The sequence below is a fragment of the Bombina bombina genome, chromosome 2, assembly GCF_027579735.1.
Source record: "Bombina bombina isolate aBomBom1 chromosome 2, aBomBom1.pri, whole genome shotgun sequence".
Lineage (NCBI taxonomy): Eukaryota > Metazoa > Chordata > Amphibia > Anura > Bombinatoridae > Bombina > Bombina bombina.
The window spans coordinates 4,535,123-4,558,655 of record NC_069500.1 but is presented as its reverse complement, the minus strand read 5'-3'; the positions used below and the strand labels follow the sequence as shown (position 1 = coordinate 4,558,655).

At 37.4% G+C, this 23,533-nt stretch overlaps 1 protein-coding gene across 1 annotated transcript in view; it reads left to right on the top strand.

Annotated features, from left to right (window-relative positions):
* Positions 1 to 23,533, top strand: part of LOC128650466 (non-lysosomal glucosylceramidase) — a 197,318-nt gene that overhangs the window by 77,675 nt on the left and 96,110 nt on the right. Inside the window, exon 7 of the mRNA XM_053704419.1 lies at positions 9,450 to 9,841. Within this exon, the coding sequence (XP_053560394.1) occupies positions 9,450 to 9,841 (392 nt within the window). The remainder of the gene's footprint in view (positions 1 to 9,449; positions 9,842 to 23,533) is intronic.

The following is a 23,533-nucleotide window of genomic DNA, read 5'->3' as shown; positions in this document are numbered from 1 at the left end:
ATTTAAGTAATATTATACATACTATGAAGTATCTTATTACAGGCATCAGGGATAATATACTATGGTAAAGTGTGTATCTTTCAAGAACCATGGTTGGAGAACCCGTACAGATGAAGAAATCCCTTTCAGAGGGCTTCATTGCCAAAATCAATGCTAAATAGTTATTCCTCTTAAATCAGTGTTGAATCTCCTGTACCAGCCCAATCTGCTAGTTTTATTCTGCCGTACACAGATAGAGATGTCACTATCTAATCTTTCCTCTCGAGCATACACAAATATATTTTAAAGAGCTAGAACAATACTAATGCTTGAGGGACCCCACTTATTGCTTTTGTCCAATTTGTAAATGTAACATCCATTTACTGCAACTCTTTGTTCCTCATCTTTCAACCAGTTGTTTATTCATGTGCTGATATCATCAATTGTTCCCTGTCCCTTCATATTTTAAAGTAATCTGTCCTAGCGCTCTGTATCAAACGCCTTCACAAAATCCAAGTATATCACATCAACTAATGTCATGAATAGTTGTGCATCTAAAGGAAATATATATTATTGAATATAGATAGGGGGCGCCATATAGAAAATTTCTTAGAGAGAAGATATGTTGCTGAGTACTGAAAAAATATATTTGGAAAAAATCTGTGGAAAAAAGTGTGTATCTATGTGGCAGAATTTCTGTTATAAATAAACAGAAATGTTTCAAAGCTGAGGTGGTGTTTGTGTTATGTCTCAGACAGGTAGAATATAGTGGAATTGATAATGGTAATGGTAGTGTTTATAAAACTTGGTGATGTGATGCAATTTATAACATAAAAATAAAGGTGAATGATCAAGTAAAAAAATGATCAAGTGAAAAAAACGGTGATTAATAATTATAAAATAATGCAAACCCAAAAGTGTCCATCAGTGATGCCAAAAATAAGATAAAAGTCTTATGAAAGTTCAATCAATCAAACAGGCGAAATCCGTGCGGCGAGGCTGCTTCTCTTGGTGCTGTCGGTGAGTCAGAAATCTAAATGGTGAAGAGAAAAAGAGAGCGCCTCATAGTGCAGATATCTCTAGACAGGTGGGAAGATTTAGTATAAACCAAAAGACAGGTACTCACAAGTGGAGTGGCACTTTTCGTTAAAAAAGTGCATACAGGCAGGCTGACATTCTCAGCAGTCAGCACGCTGACCAAAGCGATAAGGTGCTGGTCTCTCGGTGTCTTACGATCCCAGGACAAAATTCCCAAACTCTCCTTTGTTGGATGCCGTACTCGGTAAGGTGTTTGTTTGTTTATTCCAGTTAGAATCGGAACCTCTTAAGCAGTAGTAAACAGTATGAACTGTTATAAGGCTGAAGTATGCGTCTCTTTGCACAAGAAAATAAAATGAAACTCAATCCAGGCTGAGTAACTGGAAAAAAGGGGTTTTATTTTTGGAGCTGATAACGCGTTTCTCGGCCGTTAGCTCCTGGCCGTTTCATCAGATCAATTACATACATTGTTAACAGGTACATTTAAAAAGGTGTACATATCACCTGATTGGATAGAGCAAGACCAATAAGCATATTGGTAACATTGTTGCAAAGAGACGATTTTGTTAGACATTCTTCTAAGTGGCTGAATGGAATAATTTCTAAAAGATGTAACAACAATAACTAACTGGTTAGATAAAAACATATGTCTATATAAAATATCAAATAGGAAATATTGTTAAAAACATATTAAAATTGTTTGGATAAATTTATGTCCAAAAATTTTTTCTGTCTTAATCGAAAAGCGAAAAAAACGGAAAAAATGGAAAAGGCGAAAAAAGCGGAAAAAAATTTTTTTCGCAAATAACCCAGATTATTTTTGTTTGCTGAAAAAGATGTCTGCGCTATTTAAATATATATATTTACTTAACGTATTTGCCGATATCTGTGAGTGTATAAAAGACTCAACAAGATAGGTTTATTCTAGTTCAATAGGTGCGGGTTTTTTATATTTGTTCCTTAATCCTAGAAGTAAATAGGGACTTAGTGTTTTGTCTTTTGGGGAGTTTTTATGTGAATGCTGAATATAGGCAAGGTTTAATAACGCCTAGAACAAATGATTTTCTACATGTTTATATCTTAGTATGATCTATAGAGCACAGTTATTTGTAATGATGTGATAGAGGATGAAAGTAATTATGGCTACCGATGTATTTGTATATATGATATTAACATCTTTAATGTTCAGTATGTGTAATGGACGCCGAAAATGCAAATGAGACAGATGTGCTATTAATTGAAGGCAGCTAGATCTAAATTGGAGTTGAGGCCTGCTGGATACAAAGTTTTAAGTTTGTGTATCCAGAAAGTCTCACGTTGTCTGAGTGAGATCATTCTGTTATAGTCTGTGGAGGGGGGGATAAAGTCTATCGGATAAAATTTGAATATGGATGGGTTGCCCCCATGTTTGTGGAGGCAGTGTTCAGGTATACTGTGTTTGATAGTGGTCTTTTTACAGTTCTTGCAATTGCGCCAATGTTCCCCCCAGCGTGTCCTAGCTTTCCTGGAGGTGCGACCCACGTATTGTACCCCACAAATGCATTCTAGGACATATATGACATAACTGGAGTTGCAATTGAAAAATCTAGTTATTTCAAAACTTTCTCCTGTTGAGAATGATTTAAAAGTTTTTTTACCTGAAGTAATATATTTGCATGTTTGGCATCTCTTCATGCCACATTTATATATTCCCACCTGTTTTAGAAAAAGGTTTGCTTTTTTTGTTGTTTTCGGATTAGAGACTGTATGTTTTACTTTTTTACTGGGGGCCAATTTACTTCTTAATGTGGGCGCTCTGGTATATACAATTCGGGGTTGTTCTGATAATAATGGTTTTAGAATTGGGTCTCTACATACTATGTGCCAGTGTTTGTTCAAAATATGTTGAATTTGTCGATAATTGTTATTGTATTGGGTTATGAAAAGAGGATCTGACTGTAGGGTGTTAAAGATATTGCTTTTCCCAGATTTCTTCTCTAGAAGGATGTTTCTATCTAATGATCTAGCTTTGTTTAAACAGTCATCTAGGAGTTTTTTTGGGTATCCTTTGTCAATAAATCTCTCATATATGATGTTACTCTGTTGTTCGAAGGTTTCTAGGTGTGAGCAATTTCGTTTAATCCTTTCGAATTGGCTATAAGGGATATTTGCTAGCCATTTTTTATGATGGTTGCTAGTGAAATTGAGATAGCTATTGCTATCCACACTTTTGAAAAAAGTTTTTGAACAAAAAATACCCTCATTATCCCAACTTAAAGATAGATCTAGGAAATCTATTGTTTTTTCATGTATAACTGATGTAAAATTGAGACCCATTTGATTCCCATTGAGCGATTCAACAAAAGCTGTAGCTGATGTTTGATCCCCTCTCCATAGAAAGATAAGATCATCTATATAACGGCCATAGAACACCAGACTCGCCCCCATTGAGGAATTATAGATGTAGTTCTCCTCGAACATGCCCATAAACAAATTGGCAAAACTGGGGGCGAATCTGGTGCCCATGGCCGTTCCCTTGATCTGTAGGAAAAAGGAGTCTTGATACATAAAATAGTTGTGATGAAGAATGTATTCAATACATTCTAAAGTAAATTCTTTCTGTGTATTAGGCATATACTGATCTCTCTCGAGAAAGAGTGAAATGGCTTTTAGACCTAAATGGTGTTTGATGTTGGAATATAGTGCTCCGACATCACAGGAGATCCAAAGAAGGTCTCCTGTGTTAGTATGATGTTTCAATTTATTCATAAGATCTGTGCTGTCTTTAATGTAGGACGGTAAACCAATAACATATTTTTGTAACAAAAGATCAATATAATAGGATAAATTATAAGTCAGATTATCAATACCTGCAATGATGGGGCGCCCTGGGGGATTTTCTAAATTTTTGTGTATTTTCGGGAGGTGATAGTAGTGTGCTATACTTGGATTCGTTACTTTAAGAAAAAGTTTTTCGTCTTTATTGAGGATTTTCTGGTCTATTCCTTTCTGTATTAGTCTCTGGTAGCTTTTGAGAAATTGCTCAGTGGGATCTTGTTTAAGAATTCTATAATAATTGGCATCTTCTAGAATTCTATCAGCTTCTTTTAGATAATCAGAAATATTTTGAATAATGATACCTCCTCCCTTGTCAGCATCACGTATAATGATGTTGGGATTGTTAGATAGGGAGTGGATAGCTTGTTTCTCTTGTAAATTGATATAAATTTTCTTTTTTGCGTTTTTTCGTGTCAACTTCTCAAAATCTTCCAGAACCATACTTTGATAAATCTCTATGTATTGGTTAGATCCTAACGCAGGTGAAAAGGATGATTTTGTTTTAACACTTGTGTGTATAAAGCCTTCATATAAATGTGTAGCTAGATTGTCTATTGAACTGGTAATGGTGGGTGTATTGTTCTTACATTCCATGTTGTCTGTAAGTATACACAGTGTATCTGTGTTTTGCAGGTTTTGTTTTTTTAAGGTTTTTGATGTGAAATATTTTTGTAATGCAAGTTTTCTTGTAAATCGGTTAAGATCAACAAAAAGGTTAAACAGTTTATGTGGATTTGGTGGGCAGAAAGATAATCCTTTTTGTAAAACTCTTTTTTCATTGGTTGTGAGTGTATGGGAAGATAAATTAAAGATCCCTTTCTCTAGTTTTTGTAATTTCTTTTTCTTGGAGGTAAGGCCTCTGCCTCTTGAGCCTCGTGATCTATATATAGGGGTCTTTTTCTTGAATTTTGATCTTCTAGGGGAATTCGGCAATGTTGTGGGGCATTCTCTAAAAAAGAAGTTGAAGATGTAGAGTTTGGCCTAATGTTTCTTTCATGAAAAACGTCTTCTTCCGTAACTGAGGTTAAAGGTGCAAAACGGTTTGGATGTTGAAAAGAAGATGTTTTTGGTTGAAAATCATTTTCTTTTTGTTGTTGTTGATTCCTATGTGTTTCTCTAGGGGTTTGTGGTCTGTAATCATGACTGGTGGAGGGGTTATGATCTCTATGTCTATAATTTGAGTAGTCTTCATGATAAGGATTGTATTGATAAGAATTATGATGTCTATTGTTATAATGATCATAAGAGGAATATGAGAATCTGTTATATGGTGTGTCATCATTGGTTCGGTTTCTCCTAGGATATGTATTGTAATTGTCGTATAATTGATTTCTCCTGGGGTATGCATTGTAATCTGGATTATGATGTCTATTATAAAACCTATTATTGGGAGGAGGAGGATTATTTTTTGTGTAATATTCAGAATGATAATGTCGAGGTGGTTGTTGTTCTTTATTATAATAGTAGTGTGTAGGTTTGTGACGGACAGTAGTCCATGTTTCTTTTCGTTCGATATTTTTGTTTTGTGATGTAAAGTTTTTACTATTTGTATGATTTTTAGGAGTATCAGAAATTGTAGTCTGATTATTAGAATCATGGTCTGGAATGGCAGTTTGTGTGGTATTCTTTTCTTGGCGATTATAATTATATACTTGGTCTTTGATGTAGTCATTATTATCCCTCTCTAATTTTTTCTTTTTGGACCCAACCAGTTCTTCCTGGTATTTGTCTGTACGTTCGTACATCTTTTTCAACAAACGCTCATAGTCAGGGTTTTCAAGGTGTTTAGAAAGTTCTTTTTGTATTTCTTCTATTTTGTCTCCACATTGGTTAGATAGATCACGTCTATGTTCTATTAATAATTTAATAATCTCAAACGAGCAATCGTTGAGAATGTTATACCATTTTGTCATAAGTTCTGTATTCTCCTTAAAGGAGCAATGTTTAAGGATACGTAAACCTCTCGGTATCTGTTTGAGGTCGAGATATCTCTCTAGTGTGGTTAGATCCCACCAATGTCGGTGTTCTTTTAGTATTTCTTCTTCTAGAATGTGAAAGAGATCTTTCATAGGTTTGTTTAGATCTGAGTCACATTCCATAGAAATGGGGGCAGATTTGTCAGATAAACTGAAAATTGATCTTTTTTTCTCTCTTTCCTCTCTAGACATCATATTGAGAGATCAAGGGAGAAAAAAGAAGAAAGAAGAAATAAATGATAATAATAATAATATCTAATAGTTATATAAAATAATTATTTAAAAACAGTGTTTTTTTATATTTTTATCCTATTTGGATATGAAAAGCAACAATGTAGGCGTGGGTGAGAAAAAAAAAAAAAGGGGGCTTTGGTGTCTAAATAGAATAGTACTAAAATGTTTAAGGCTGCACTCCTATGTGTCTACCGAGACCAAAAATCTAAAGGAAATATATATTATTGAATATAGATAGGGGGCGCCATATAGAAAATTTCTTAGAGAGAAGATATGTTGCTGAGTACTGAAAAAATATATTTGGAAAAAATCTGTGGAAAAAAGTGTGTATCTATGTGGCAGAATTTCTGTTATAAATAAACAGAAATGTTTCAAAGCTGAGGTGGTGTTTGTGTTATGTCTCAGACAGGTAGAATATAGTGGAATTGATAATGGTAATGGTAGTGTTTATAAAACTTGGTGATGTGATGCAATTTATAACATAAAAATAAAGGTGAATGATCAAGTAAAAAAATGATCAAGTGAAAAAAACGGTGATTAATAATTATAAAATAATGCAAACCCAAAAGTGTCCATCAGTGATGCCAAAAATAAGATAAAAGTCTTATGAAAGTTCAATCAATCAAACAGGCGAAATCCGTGCGGCGAGGCTGCTTCTCTTGGTGCTGTCGGTGAGTCAGAAATCTAAATGGTGAAGAGAAAAAGAGAGCGCCTCATAGTGCAGATATCTCTAGACAGGTGGGAAGATTTAGTATAAACCAAAAGACAGGTACTCACAAGTGGAGTGGCACTTTTCGTTAAAAAAGTGCATACAGGCAGGCTGACATTCTCAGCAGTCAGCACGCTGACCAAAGCGATAAGGTGCTGGTCTCTCGGTGTCTTACGATCCCAGGACAAAATTCCCAAACTCTCCTTTGTTGGATGCCGTACTCGGTAAGGTGTTTGTTTGTTTATTCCAGTTAGAATCGGAACCTCTTAAGCAGTAGTAAACAGTATGAACTGTTATAAGGCTGAAGTATGCGTCTCTTTGCACAAGAAAATAAAATGAAACTCAATCCAGGCTGAGTAACTGGAAAAAAGGGGTTTTATTTTTGGAGCTGATAACGCGTTTCTCGGCCGTTAGCTCCTGGCCGTTTCATCAGATCAATTACATACATTGTTAACAGGTACATTTAAAAAGGTGTACATATCACCTGATTGGATAGAGCAAGACCAATAAGCATATTGGTAACATTGTTGCAAAGAGACGATTTTGTTAGACATTCTTCTAAGTGGCTGAATGGAATAATTTCTAAAAGATGTAACAACAATAACTAACTGGTTAGATAAAAACATATGTCTATATAAAATATCAAATAGGAAATGTTATGTTAAGATGTTAATATCATATATACAAATACATCGGTAGCCATAATTACTTTCATCCTCTATCACATCATTACAAATAACTGTGCTCTATAGATCATACTAAGATATAAACATGTAGAAAATCATTTGTTCTAGGCGTTATTAAACCTTGCCTATATTCAGCATTCACATAAAAACTCCCCAAAAGACAAAACACTAAGTCCCTATTTACTTCTAGGATTAAGGAACAAATATAAAAAACCCGCACCTATTGAACTAGAATAAACCTATCTTGTTGAGTCTTTTATACACTCACAGATATCGGCAAATACGTTAAGTAAATATATATATTTAAATAGCGCAGACATCTTTTTCAGCAAACAAAAATAATCTGGGTTATTTGCGAAAAAAAAATTTTTCCGCTTTTTTCGCCTTTTCCATTTTTTCCGTTTTTTTCGCTTTTCGATTAAGACAGAAAAAATTTTTGGACATAAATTTATCCAAACAATTTTAATATGTTTTTAACAATATTTCCTATTTGATATTTTATATAGACATATGTTTTTATCTAACCAGTTAGTTATTGTTGTTACATCTTTTAGAAATTATTCCATTCAGCCACTTAGAAGAATGTCTAACAAAATCGTCTCTTTGCAACAATGTTACCAATATGCTTATTGGTCTTGCTCTATCCAATCAGGTGATATGTACACCTTTTTAAATGTACCTGTTAACAATGTATGTAATTGATCTGATGAAACGGCCAGGAGCTAACGGCCGAGAAACGCGTTATCAGCTCCAAAAATAAAACCCCTTTTTTCCAGTTACTCAGCCTGGATTGAGTTTCATTTTATTTTCTTGTGCAAAGAGACGCATACTTCAGCCTTATAACAGTTCATACTGTTTACTACTGCTTAAGAGGTTCCGATTCTAACTGGAATAAACAAACAAACACCTTACCGAGTACGGCATCCAACAAAGGAGAGTTTGGGAATTTTGTCCTGGGATCGTAAGACACCGAGAGACCAGCACCTTATCGCTTTGGTCAGCGTGCTGACTGCTGAGAATGTCAGCCTGCCTGTATGCACTTTTTTAACGAAAAGTGCCACTCCACTTGTGAGTACCTGTCTTTTGGTTTATACTAAATCTTCCCACCTGTCTAGAGATATCTGCACTATGAGGCGCTCTCTTTTTCTCTTCACCATTTAGATTTCTGACTCACCGACAGCACCAAGAGAAGCAGCCTCGCCGCACGGATTTCGCCTGTTTGATTGATTGAACTTTCATAAGACTTTTATCTTATTTTTGGCATCACTGATGGACACTTTTGGGTTTGCATTATTTTATAATTATTAATCACCGTTTTTTTCACTTGATCATTTTTTTACTTGATCATTCACCTTTATTTTTATGTTATAAATTGCATCACATCACCAAGTTTTATAAACACTACCATTACCATTATCAATTCCACTATATTCTACCTGTCTGAGACATAACACAAACACCACCTCAGCTTTGAAACATTTCTGTTTATTTATAACAGAAATTCTGCCACATAGATACACACTTTTTTCCACAGATTTTTTCCAAATATATTTTTTCAGTACTCAGCAACATATCTTCTCTCTAAGAAATTTTCTATATGGCGCCCCCTATCTATATTCAATAATATATATTTCCTTTAGATTTTTGGTCTCGGTAGACACATAGGAGTGCAGCCTTAAACATTTTAGTACTATTCTATTTAGACACCAAAGCCCCCTTTTTTTTTTTTCTCACCCACGCCTACATTGTTGCTTTTCATATCCAAATAGGATAAAAATATAAAAAAACACTGTTTTTAAATAATTATTTTATATAACTATTAGATATTATTATTATTATCATTTATTTCTTCTTTCTTCTTTTTTCTCCCTTGATCTCTCAATATGATGTCTAGAGAGGAAAGAGAGAAAAAAAGATCAATTTTCAGTTTATCTGACAAATCTGCCCCCATTTCTATGGAATGTGACTCAGATCTAAACAAACCTATGAAAGATCTCTTTCACATTCTAGAAGAAGAAATACTAAAAGAACACCGACATTGGTGGGATCTAACCACACTAGAGAGATATCTCGACCTCAAACAGATACCGAGAGGTTTACGTATCCTTAAACATTGCTCCTTTAAGGAGAATACAGAACTTATGACAAAATGGTATAACATTCTCAACGATTGCTCGTTTGAGATTATTAAATTATTAATAGAACATAGACGTGATCTATCTAACCAATGTGGAGACAAAATAGAAGAAATACAAAAAGAACTTTCTAAACACCTTGAAAACCCTGACTATGAGCGTTTGTTGAAAAAGATGTACGAACGTACAGACAAATACCAGGAAGAACTGGTTGGGTCCAAAAAGAAAAAATTAGAGAGGGATAATAATGACTACATCAAAGACCAAGTATATAATTATAATCGCCAAGAAAAGAATACCACACAAACTGCCATTCCAGACCATGATTCTAATAATCAGACTACAATTTCTGATACTCCTAAAAATCATACAAATAGTAAAAACTTTACATCACAAAACAAAAATATCGAACGAAAAGAAACATGGACTACTGTCCGTCACAAACCTACACACTACTATTATAATAAAGAACAACAACCACCTCGACATTATCATTCTGAATATTACACAAAAAATAATCCTCCTCCTCCCAATAATAGGTTTTATAATAGACATCATAATCCAGATTACAATGCATACCCCAGGAGAAATCAATTATACGACAATTACAATACATATCCTAGGAGAAACCGAACCAATGATGACACACCATATAACAGATTCTCATATTCCTCTTATGATCATTATAACAATAGACATCATAATTCTTATCAATACAATCCTTATCATGAAGACTACTCAAATTATAGACATAGAGATCATAACCCCTCCACCAGTCATGATTACAGACCACAAACCCCTAGAGAAACACATAGGAATCAACAACAACAAAAAGAAAATGATTTTCAACCAAAAACATCTTCTTTTCAACATCCAAACCGTTTTGCACCTTTAACCTCAGTTACGGAAGAAGACGTTTTTCATGAAAGAAACATTAGGCCAAACTCTACATCTTCAACTTCTTTTTTAGAGAATGCCCCACAACATTGCCGAATTCCCCTAGAAGATCAAAATTCAAGAAAAAGACCCCTATATATAGATCACGAGGCTCAAGAGGCAGAGGCCTTACCTCCAAGAAAAAGAAATTACAAAAACTAGAGAAAGGGATCTTTAATTTATCTTCCCATACACTCACAACCAATGAAAAAAGAGTTTTACAAAAAGGATTATCTTTCTGCCCACCAAATCCACATAAACTGTTTAACCTTTTTGTTGATCTTAACCGATTTACAAGAAAACTTGCATTACAAAAATATTTCACATCAAAAACCTTAAAAAAACAAAACCTGCAAAACACAGATACACTGTGTATACTTACAGACAACATGGAATGTAAGAACAATACACCCACCATTACCAGTTCAATAGACAATCTAGCTACACATTTATATGAAGGCTTTATACACACAAGTGTTAAAACAAAATCATCCTTTTCACCTGCGTTAGGATCTAACCAATACATAGAGATTTATCAAAGTATGGTTCTGGAAGATTTTGAGAAGTTGACACGAAAAAACGCAAAAAAGAAAATTTATATCAATTTACAAGAGAAACAAGCTATCCACTCCCTATCTAACAATCCCAACATCATTATACGTGATGCTGACAAGGGAGGAGGTATCATTATTCAAAATATTTCTGATTATCTAAAAGAAGCTGATAGAATTCTAGAAGATGCCAATTATTATAGAATTCTTAAACAAGATCCCACTGAGCAATTTCTCAAAAGCTACCAGAGACTAATACAGAAAGGAATAGACCAGAAAATCCTCAATAAAGACGAAAAACTTTTTCTTAAAGTAACGAATCCAAGTATAGCACACTACTATCACCTCCCGAAAATACACAAAAATTTAGAAAATCCCCCAGGGCGCCCCATCATTGCAGGTATTGATAATCTGACTTATAATTTATCCAATTATATTGATCTTTTGTTACAAAAATATGTTATTGGTTTACCGTCCTACATTAAAGACAGCACAGATCTTATGAATAAATTGAAACATCATACTAACACAGGAGACCTTCTTTGGATCTCCTGTGATGTCGGAGCACTATATTCCAACATCAAACACCATTTAGGTCTAAAAGCCATTTCACTCTTTCTCGAGAGAGATCAGTATATGCCTAATACACAGAAAGAATTTACTTTAGAATGTATTGAATACATTCTTCATCACAACTATTTTATGTATCAAGACTCCTTTTTCCTACAGATCAAGGGAACGGCCATGGGCACCAGATTCGCCCCCAGTTTTGCCAATTTGTTTATGGGCATGTTCGAGGAGAACTACATCTATAATTCCTCAATGGGGGCGAGTCTGGTGTTCTATGGCCGTTATATAGATGATCTTATCTTTCTATGGAGAGGGGATCAAACATCAGCTACAGCTTTTGTTGAATCGCTCAATGGGAATCAAATGGGTCTCAATTTTACATCAGTTATACATGAAAAAACAATAGATTTCCTAGATCTATCTTTAAGTTGGGATAATGAGGGTATTTTTTGTTCAAAAACTTTTTTCAAAAGTGTGGATAGCAATAGCTATCTCAATTTCACTAGCAACCATCATAAAAAATGGCTAGCAAATATCCCTTATAGCCAATTCGAAAGGATTAAACGAAATTGCTCACACCTAGAAACCTTCGAACAACAGAGTAACATCATATATGAGAGATTTATTGACAAAGGATACCCAAAAAAACTCCTAGATGACTGTTTAAACAAAGCTAGATCATTAGATAGAAACATCCTTCTAGAGAAGAAATCTGGGAAAAGCAATATCTTTAACACCCTACAGTCAGATCCTCTTTTCATAACCCAATACAATAACAATTATCGACAAATTCAACATATTTTGAACAAACACTGGCACATAGTATGTAGAGACCCAATTCTAAAACCATTATTATCAGAACAACCCCGAATTGTATATACCAGAGCGCCCACATTAAGAAGTAAATTGGCCCCCAGTAAAAAAGTAAAACATACAGTCTCTAATCCGAAAACAACAAAAAAAGCAAACCTTTTTCTAAAACAGGTGGGAATATATAAATGTGGCATGAAGAGATGCCAAACATGCAAATATATTACTTCAGGTAAAAAAACTTTTAAATCATTCTCAACAGGAGAAAGTTTTGAAATAACTAGATTTTTCAATTGCAACTCCAGTTATGTCATATATGTCCTAGAATGCATTTGTGGGGTACAATACGTGGGTCGCACCTCCAGGAAAGCTAGGACACGCTGGGGGGAACATTGGCGCAATTGCAAGAACTGTAAAAAGACCACTATCAAACACAGTATACCTGAACACTGCCTCCACAAACATGGGGGCAACCCATCCATATTCAAATTTTATCCGATAGACTTTATCCCCCCCTCCACAGACTATAACAGAATGATCTCACTCAGACAACGTGAGACTTTCTGGATACACAAACTTAAAACTTTGTATCCAGCAGGCCTCAACTCCAATTTAGATCTAGCTGCCTTCAATTAATAGCACATCTGTCTCATTTGCATTTTCGGCGTCCATTACACATACTGAACATTAAAGATGTTAATATCATATATACAAATACATCGGTAGCCATAATTACTTTCATCCTCTATCACATCATTACAAATAACTGTGCTCTATAGATCATACTAAGATATAAACATGTAGAAAATCATTTGTTCTAGGCGTTATTAAACCTTGCCTATATTCAGCATTCACATAAAAACTCCCCAAAAGACAAAACACTAAGTCCCTATTTACTTCTAGGATTAAGGAACAAATATAAAAAACCCGCACCTATTGAACTAGAATAAACCTATCTTGTTGAGTCTTTTATACACTCACAGATATCGGCAAATACGTTAAGTAAATATATATATTTAAATAGCGCAGACATCTTTTTCAGCAAACAAAAATAATCTGGGTTATTTGCGAAAAAAATTTTTTTCCGCTTTTTTCGCCTTTTCCATTTTTTCCGTTTTTTTCTCTTTTCGATTAAGACAGAAAAAATTTTTGGACATAAATTTATCCAAACAATTTTAATATGTTTTTAACAATATTTCCTATTTGATATTTTATATAGACATATGTTTTTATCTAACCAGTTAGTTATTGTTGTTACATCTTTTAGAAATTATTCCATTCAGCCACTTAGAAGAATGTCTAACAAAATCGTCTCTTTGCAACAATGTTACCAATATGCTTATTGGTCTTGCTCTATCCAATCAGGTGATATGTACACCTTTTTAAATGTACCTGTTAACAATGTATGTAATTGATCTGATGAAACGGCCAGGAGCTAACGGCCGAGAAACGCGTTATCAGCTCCAAAAATAAAACCCCTTTTTTCCAGTTACTCAGCCTGGATTGAGTTTCATTTTATTTTCTTGTGCAAAGAGACGCATACTTCAGCCTTATAACAGTTCATACTGTTTACTACTGCTTAAGAGGTTCCGATTCTAACTGGAATAAACAAACAAACACCTTACCGAGTACGGCATCCAACAAAGGAGAGTTTGGGAATTTTGTCCTGGGATCGTAAGACACCGAGAGACCAGCACCTTATCGCTTTGGTCAGCGTGCTGACTGCTGAGAATGTCAGCCTGCCTGTATGCACTTTTTTAACGAAAAGTGCCACTCCACTTGTGAGTACCTGTCTTTTGGTTTATACTAAATCTTCCCACCTGTCTAGAGATATCTGCACTATGAGGCGCTCTCTTTTTCTCTTCACCAGTTGTGCATCTAACTCTATTTCTGCACCAGGCTAGGGTAATCAATCTAGATGAGTTTGGTGTGATTTGTTATCATAAATAGTTGTGCATCTAACTCTATTTCTGCACCAGGCTAAGGTAATCAATCTAAATGAGTTTGGTGTGACCTTGTTATCATGAATAGTTGTACATCTAACTCTATTTCTGCACCAGGCTAGGGTAATCAATCTATATTATCTAGGTTAGTTTGGTGTGATCTTGTTATCATGAATAGTTGTGCATCTAACTCTATTTCTGCACCAGGCTAGGGTAATCAATCTATATTATCTAGGTTAGTTTGGTGTGATCTTGTTATCATGAATAGTTGTGCATCTAACTCTATTTCTGCACCAGACTAGGGTAATCAATCTATATTATCTAGATGAGTTTGGTGTGATCTTGTTATCATGAATAGTTGTGCATCTAACTCTATTTCTGCACCAGGCTAGGGTAATCAATCTATATTATCTAGATGAGTTTGGTGTGATCTTGTTATCATGAATAGTTGTACATCTAACTCTATTTCTGCACCAGGCTAGGGTAATCAATCTATATTATCTAGATGAGTTTGGTGTGATCTTGTTATCATGAATAGTTGTGCATCTAACTCTATTTCTGCACCAGGCTAGGGTAATCAATCTATATTATCTAGGTTAGTTTGGTGTGATCTTGTTATCATGAATAGTTGTGCATCTAACTCTTTCTGCACCAGGCTAGGGTAATCAGTCTAGATAAGTTTAGTGTGATCTTGTTATCATGAATAGTTGTGCATATAACTCCTATTTCTGCACCAGGCTAGGGTAATCAATCTATATTATCTAGATGAGTTTAGTGTGATTTTGTTATCATGAATAGTTGTACATCTAACTCTATTTCTGCACCAGGCTAGGGTAATCAATCTAGATGATCTAGATAAGTTTAGTGTGACCTTGTTATCATGAATAGTTGTGCATCTAACTCTATTTCTGCACCAGGCTAGGGTAATCAATCTAGATGAGTTTGGTGTGATCTTGTTATCATGAATAGTTGTGCATCTAACTCTTTCTGCACCAGGCTAGGGTAATCAATCTAAATGAGTTTGGTGTGATCTTGTTATCATGAATAGTTGTGCATCTAACTCTTTCTGCACCAGGCTAGGGTAATCAATCTAGATGAGTTTGGTGTGACCTTGTTATCATGAATAGTTGTGCATCTAACTCTATTTCTGCACCAGGCTAGGGTAATCAATCTAGATGAGTTTGGTGTGATCTTGTTATCATGAATAGTTGTGCATCTAACTCTTTCTGCACCAGGCTAGGGTAATCAATCTAAATGAGTTTGGTGTGATCTTGTTATCATGAATAGTTGTGCATCTAACTCTTTCTGCACCAGGCTAGGGTAATCAGTCTAGATAAGTTTAGTGTGATCTTGTTATCATGAATAGTTGTGCATATAACTCCTATTTCTGCACCAGGCTAGGGTAATCAATCTAGATGAGTTTAGTGTGATTTTGTTATCATGAATAGTTGTACATCTAACTCTATTTCTGCACCAGGCTAGGGTAATCAATCTAGATGATCTAGATAAGTTTAGTGTGACCTTGTTATCATGAATAGTTGTGCATCTAACTCTATTTCTGCACCAGGCTAGGGTAATCAATCTATATTATCTAGGTTAGTTTGGTGTGATCTTGTTATCATGAATAGTTGTGCATCTAACTCTTTCTGCACCAGGCTAGGGTAATCAGTCTAGATAAGTTTAGTGTGATCTTGTTATCATGAATAGTTGTGCATATAACTCCTATTTCTGCACCAGGCTAGGGTAATCAATCTAGATGAGTTTAGTGTGATTTTGTTATCATGAATAGTTGTACATCTAACTCTATTTCTGCACCAGGCTAGGGTAATCAATCTAGATGATCTAGATAAGTTTAGTGTGACCTTGTTATCATGAATAGTTGTGCATCTAACTCTATTTCTGCACCAGGCTAGGGTAATCAATCTAGATGAGTTTAGTGTGATTTTGTTATCATGAATAGTTGTGCATATAACTCTATTTCTGCACCAGGCTAGGGTAATCAATCTAGATGAGTTTAGTGTGATTTTGTTATCATGAATAGTTGTGCATATAACTCTATTTCTGCACCAGGCTAGGGTAATCAATCTAGATGAGTTTAGTGTGATCTTGTTATCATGAATAGTTGTGCATTTAACTATATTTCTGCACCAGACTAGGGTAATCAATCTAGATGATCTAGGTTAGTTTGGTATGAGTTTGTTATCATGAATAGTTGTGCATATAACTCTATTTCTGCACCAGGCTAGGGTAATCAATCTAGATGAGTTTAGTGTGATCTTGTTATCATGAATAGTTGTGCATATAACTCCTATTTCTTTTATGTAATTGGCAAGAGTCCATGAGCTAGTGACGTATAGGATATACAATCCTACCAGGAGGGGCAAAGTTTCCCAAACCTCAAAATGCCTATAAATACACCCCTCACCACACCCACAATTCAGTTTTACAAACTTTGCCTCCTATGGAGGTGGTGAAGTAAGTTTGTGCTAAGATTTCTACGTTGATATGCACTTCTCAGTATTTTGAAGCCCGATTCCTCTCAGAGTACAGCGAATGTCAGAGGGACGTAAAGAGAGTATCACCTATTGAATGCAATGATTTTCCTAATGGGGGTCTATTTCATAGGTTCTCTGTTATCGGTCGTAGAGATTCATCTCCTACCTCCCCTTTTCAGATCGACAATATACTCTTATATACCATTACCTCTACTGATAACCGTTTCAGTACTGGTTTGGCTATCTGCTATATGTGGATGGGTGTCTTTTGGTAAGTATGTTTTTTATTACTTAAGACACCTCAGCTATGGTTTGGCACTTTATGCAAATTATATAAAGTTCTAAATATATGTATTGTACTTATATTTGCCATGAGTCAGGTTCATGTATTTCCTTCTGCAGACTGTCAGTTTCATATTTGGGGAAGATTAACCTATTAAGAAATATTTTTTCTTACCTAGGGTTTAGTCTTTTTTTCAAATTGACTAAATTTTTCTTGCAAATTGCGGGCATGATTAGGCCCGCGGGTGCGCCAAATGCTAGACTTTATTGCGTCATTCTTGGCACGAGAATTTTTTGGCATGAAAAGTACGTCCGTTGATGCATGTTCGTCATTTCCGAGGTCGTAGTTGACACAGAGTTCCTTACACAGGGTTGCGTCGTTAGTGACGCGAGTGTGTCATTTCCGGATGTTGTTGGCGCCAAAAAAATTTCAGTTATGTTGTGCGTCATACTTGGCGCCAAATCTTTTTCATTATTTTAATACCCCATTGCTATTTGCCTCTTGCCTTTTTCTATGTCAGTGGGCTATGCTGTTTGCATTTTTTTCCATTGCTGAATCTGTCATATAAGGAAATTGACAAATTTTGCTTTATATGTTGTTTTTTATTTTACATTTTGCAAGATGTCTCAATCTGATTCTGCCTCAGAAGTAGCTGTTGGAACTTTGCTGCCTGATGTCGGTTCTACTAAAGCTAAGTGCATTATATTTCTGAATGTCATTGTATTGGTTATCATGATAAACTTTTACATGCAGATATTGTGTCCATCAGTAAATAGTACTTTTTCTGTTGTTATTCCTTAAACTTTTAATGTACATGTTATACCTATGAAATTTAAAGAATTTGTTACTGATTCTATTCAGAAGGCTTTGTCTGCTATTCAGCCTTCTAATTAATATAAAGGTCTTTTAAAACTTCTCATAAGGTTGATGAAATTTCAAATGACCGACAACATAATGAATTATCCTCCTCTGATGAGGATCTATCTGATTCAGAAGATCCTTCCTCAGATATTGACACTAACAAACCTACTTATTTATTTTAAATGAAGTATTTCCGTTCTTTGTTAGAAGTGTTAATTATTTTTGGATATTGTGGAAACTAGTCCTCTTGATATTAGAATGAGTAAATTCTGTTATTAAACCTCCTGTGGTTACTCCAGAGGTTTTTTCCTATTCCTGATGCTATTTCTGATATGATTTCTAAGGAATGGAATAAGCTGGGTACTTCTTTTTTTCCTTCTTCAAGGTTTTAAGAATTGTGTCCTTTTACCAGCAATTACTATAGAGTTTGGGAAAAGATCCTCACGTTGATGGGGCTATTTCTATTCTTGCTGAACGTACCTCTATTCCTATGGAAGATAGTACTTAAGTTCCTTTAGATAGGAAACTTGAATCTTTTCTAAGGAAAGCTTATTTATATTCAAGTCGTCTCAGGCCTGCAATTTCTTTGGCTGATGTTGCAGCTGCATCAACATTTTTGTTGTCCAGATTGCTATCTCTTTCTTTCCAAGGTAATAAGAGACCTAAGGGTAAATATAAAGCTTCTAATCGTTTTCGTTCTTTTTGTCAATTAAGGAACAAAAACCTATTCCTTCCCTATGGAATCTGTTTCCAATTGGAAACCTTCATTAAATGGAATAAATCCAAGCCATTTAAGAAACCAAAAGCCAGCCCCTAAGTCCGCATGTAGGTGCGACTCTCATTCCAGCTCAGCTGGTAGAGAGCAGATTAAGGTTTTTTTCAAGGATGTTTGGATAAATTCTGTCCAAAATCTATGGTTTCAGAGTATTGTCTCTCAGGGGTTTCGAATATGATTCTGAGTAAGTCCTCCTGTGAGAAGATTTTTTTTTCTCGCACATCCCAGCAAATCCAGTTAAAGCTCAGGCTTTCCTGAAGTGTGTTTCAGTCCTGGAGTTTCAGGGGTAGTCAAGACAGTTCTTTTTCAGGAACAGGGTCTGGAGTTTTATTCAAATCTATTCATTTGTCCCAAAGAAGGAAATTTCATTCAGACCAATTTTGGATCTCGAAATTTTGAATCGTTATGTAAGAGTACCATCTTTCAAATGGTGACTTTCAGGACTATTCTGCCTTTTGTTCAGCAAGAACATTTTATGTCCTCAATGGACTTGCAGGATGTATACCTTTATATTCCGATTCATTCAGATCATTTTCAGTGCCTGAGATTCTCTTTTCTAGACAAGCATTACCAATTCATTGCTCTTCCATTTGGACTAGCAACCGCTCAAAGAATCTTTTTAAAGGTTCTAGGTGCCCTGCTTTATGGAAACCAGAGAGCAGGGTATTGCGTGTTTCCTTATTTGGATGATATCTTTGTACTAGCTCAGTCTTTACAGCAGAATCTCACACAAATCAACTAGTGTTTCTTCGGAAACATGGTTGGAGGATCAATTTACCAAATCAATTTTACCAGTCACCTTTTTTAGGTTTCCAGATAGATTCAGTGTCCATGACTCTGTCTTAAACAGACAAGAGACGTTTGAAATTGGTTCCAACCTGTCGGCACCTTCAGTCTCAGTCATTCCCTTCAGTGGTTATGTGCATGGAAATTTTAGGTCTCATGACTGCAGCATCGGACGCGATTCCCTTTGCTCATTCTCACATGAGACCTCTCCAGCTTTGTTTGCTGAATCCATGGTGCAGGGATTATACAAAGATATCACAATTAATATCCTTAAATCCCAATGTTTGACACTCTCTGACGTGGTGGTTAAATCACCAACGTTTAGTTCAAGGGTCTTCTTTTGTTCGGCTAACCTGGACTATGTTCACTACAGATGCAAGTCTTTCAGGTTGGGGAGCTGTTTGGGGATCTCTGACTGCACAAGGGGTTTGGAAATCTCAAGAGGCGAGATTACCAATCAATATTTTAGAACGTGCAATTCTCAGAGCTCTTCAGTTTTGGCCTCTGTTGAAGAGAGAACCGTTCATTTGTTTTCAGACAGACAATATCACAAACAGTGGCATTTGTCAATCACCAGGGTAGGACTCACAGTCCACAAGCTTTGAAGAAGTATCTCAGATACTTGCTTGGGCGGAATCCAGCTCCTGTCTAATTTCTGCTGTGTATTTCCCAGGTATAGACATTGGGAGGCGGATTATCTCAACCGTCAGACTTTACACGTCACACAGCAGTTATACTGACACACGCACACACGTCACACAGCAGTGATACTGACACACACACACACGTCACACAGCAGTGATACTGACACACGTCACACAGCAGTGATACTTGACACACGTCACACAGCAGTGATACTGGCACACACACACTCAGTCACACAGCAGTGATACTGACACACACACACACGTCACACAGCAAGTGATACTGAACACACACACACACGTCACACAGCACTGATACTGACACATCACACACACGTCACACAGCACTGATACTGACACACACACACTCGTCACACAGCACTGAGTACTGACACACACACACACTGTCACACAGCACTGATACTGACACACACACACACGTCACACAGCAGTGATACTGACACACACACACACGTCACACAGCAGTGATACTGACACACACACACACGTCACACAGCAGTGATACTTGACACACACACACACGTCACACGAGCAGTGATACTGACACACACACACAACGTCACACAGCACTGATACTGACCACACACACACGTCACACAGCACTGATACTGACACACACACACACGTCACACAGCACTGATACTGACACACACACACATGTCACACAGCACTGATACTGACACACACACACACGTCACACAGCAGTGATACTGACACACACACACACGTCACACAGCAGTGATACTGACACACACACACACGTCACACAGCACTGATACTGACACACACACACACGTCACACAGCAGTGATACTGACACACACACACACGTCACACAGCAGTGATACTGACACACGTCACACAGCAGTGATACTGACACACGCACACACGTCACACAGCAGTGATACTGACACACACACACACGTCACACAGCAGTGATACTGACACACGTCACACAGCAGTGATACTGACACACACACACACGTCACACAGCAGTGATACTGACACACACACACACGTCACACAGCAGTGATACTGACACACACACACACGTCACACAGCAGTGATACTGACACACACACACACGTCACACAGCACTGATACTGACACACACACACACGTCACACAGCAGTGATACTGACACACACACACACGTCACACAGCAGTGATACTGACACACACACACGTCACACAGCAGTGATACTGACACACACACGTCACACAGCAGTGATACTGACACACACACACACGTCACACAGCAGTGATACTGACACACACACACACGTCACACAGCACTGATACTGACACACACACACACGTCACACAGCACTGACACTGACACACACACACACGTCACACAGCAGTGATACTGACACACACACACGTCACACAGCAGTGATACTGACACACGTCACACAGCAGTGATACTGACACACGTCACACAGCAGTGATACTGACACACACACACACGTCACACAGCAGTGATACTGACACACGTCACACAGCTGTGATACTGACACACACACGTCACACAGCAGTGATACTGACACACACACACATGTCACACAGCTGTGATACTGACACACACACGTCACACAGCTGTGATACTGACACACACACACGTCACACAGCAGTGATACTGACACACACACACGTCACACAGCAGTGATACTGACACACACACACACGTCACACAGCAGTCATACTGACACACGTCACACAGCAGTGATACTGACACACGTCACACAGCAGTGATACTGACACACACACACACGTCACACAGCAGTGATACTGACACACACACACGTCACACAGCAGTGATACTGACACACACACACACGTCACACAGCAGTGATACTGACACACGCACACACGTCACACAGCTGTGATACTGACACACACACGTCACACAGCTGTGATACTGACACACACACACACGTCACACAGCAGTGACACACACGTCACACAGCAGTGATACTGACACACACACGTCACACAGCAGTGATACTGACACACACACACACACGTCACACAGCAGTGACACACACGTCACACAGCAGTGATACTGACACACACACACGTCACACAGCAGTGATACTGACACACGTCACACAGCAGTGATACTGACACACACACACACGTCACACAGCAGTGATACTGACACACACACACACACGTCACACAGCAGTGATACTGACACACGTCACACAGCAGTGATACTGACACACACACACGTCACACAGCAGTGATACTGACACACACACACACACGTCACACAGCAGTGATACTGACACACACACGTCACACAGCAGTGACACACACGTCACACAGCAGTGATACTGACACACACACACGTCACACAGCAGTGATACTGACACACACACGTCACACAGCAGTGATACTGACACGCACACACGTCACACAGCAGTGATACTGACACATGCACACACACGTCACAAAGCAGTGATACTGACACACACACACGTCACACAGCAGTGATACTGACACACACACACACGTCACACAGCAGTGATACTGACACACGCACACACGTCACACAGCAGTGATACTGACACGCACACACGTCACACAGCAGTGATACTGACACATGCACAAACGTCACACAGCAGTGATACTGACACATGCACAAACGTCACAGCAGTGATACTGACACATGCACAAACGTCACACAGCAGTGATACTGACACATGCACAAACGTCACACAGCAGTGATACTGACACACACACACACACGTCACACAGCAGTGACACTGACACACACACATGTCACACAGCAGTGATACTGACACACACACGTCACACAGCAGTGACACTGACACACACACATGTCACACAGCAGTGATACTGACACACACACGTCACACAGCAGTGATACTGACACACACACACACGTCACACAGCAGTGATACTGACACACCGCACACACGTCACACAGCAGTGATACTGACGCACACACGTCACACAGCAGTGATACTGACACACACACGTCACACAGCAGTGATACTGACACACACACGTCACACAGCATTGACACAGGCGCGCACACACACACACGTCACACAGCAATGATACTGACACAGGCACACACGTCACACAACACTGACACACGTCACACAGTAGTGATACTGACACACGCACACACACGTCACACAGCAGTGACACTGACACAGGGACACACGTCACACAGCAGTGATACTGACACACGCACTGACAAACGCACACACGTCACACAGCAGTGATACTGACACACGCATACACATGTCA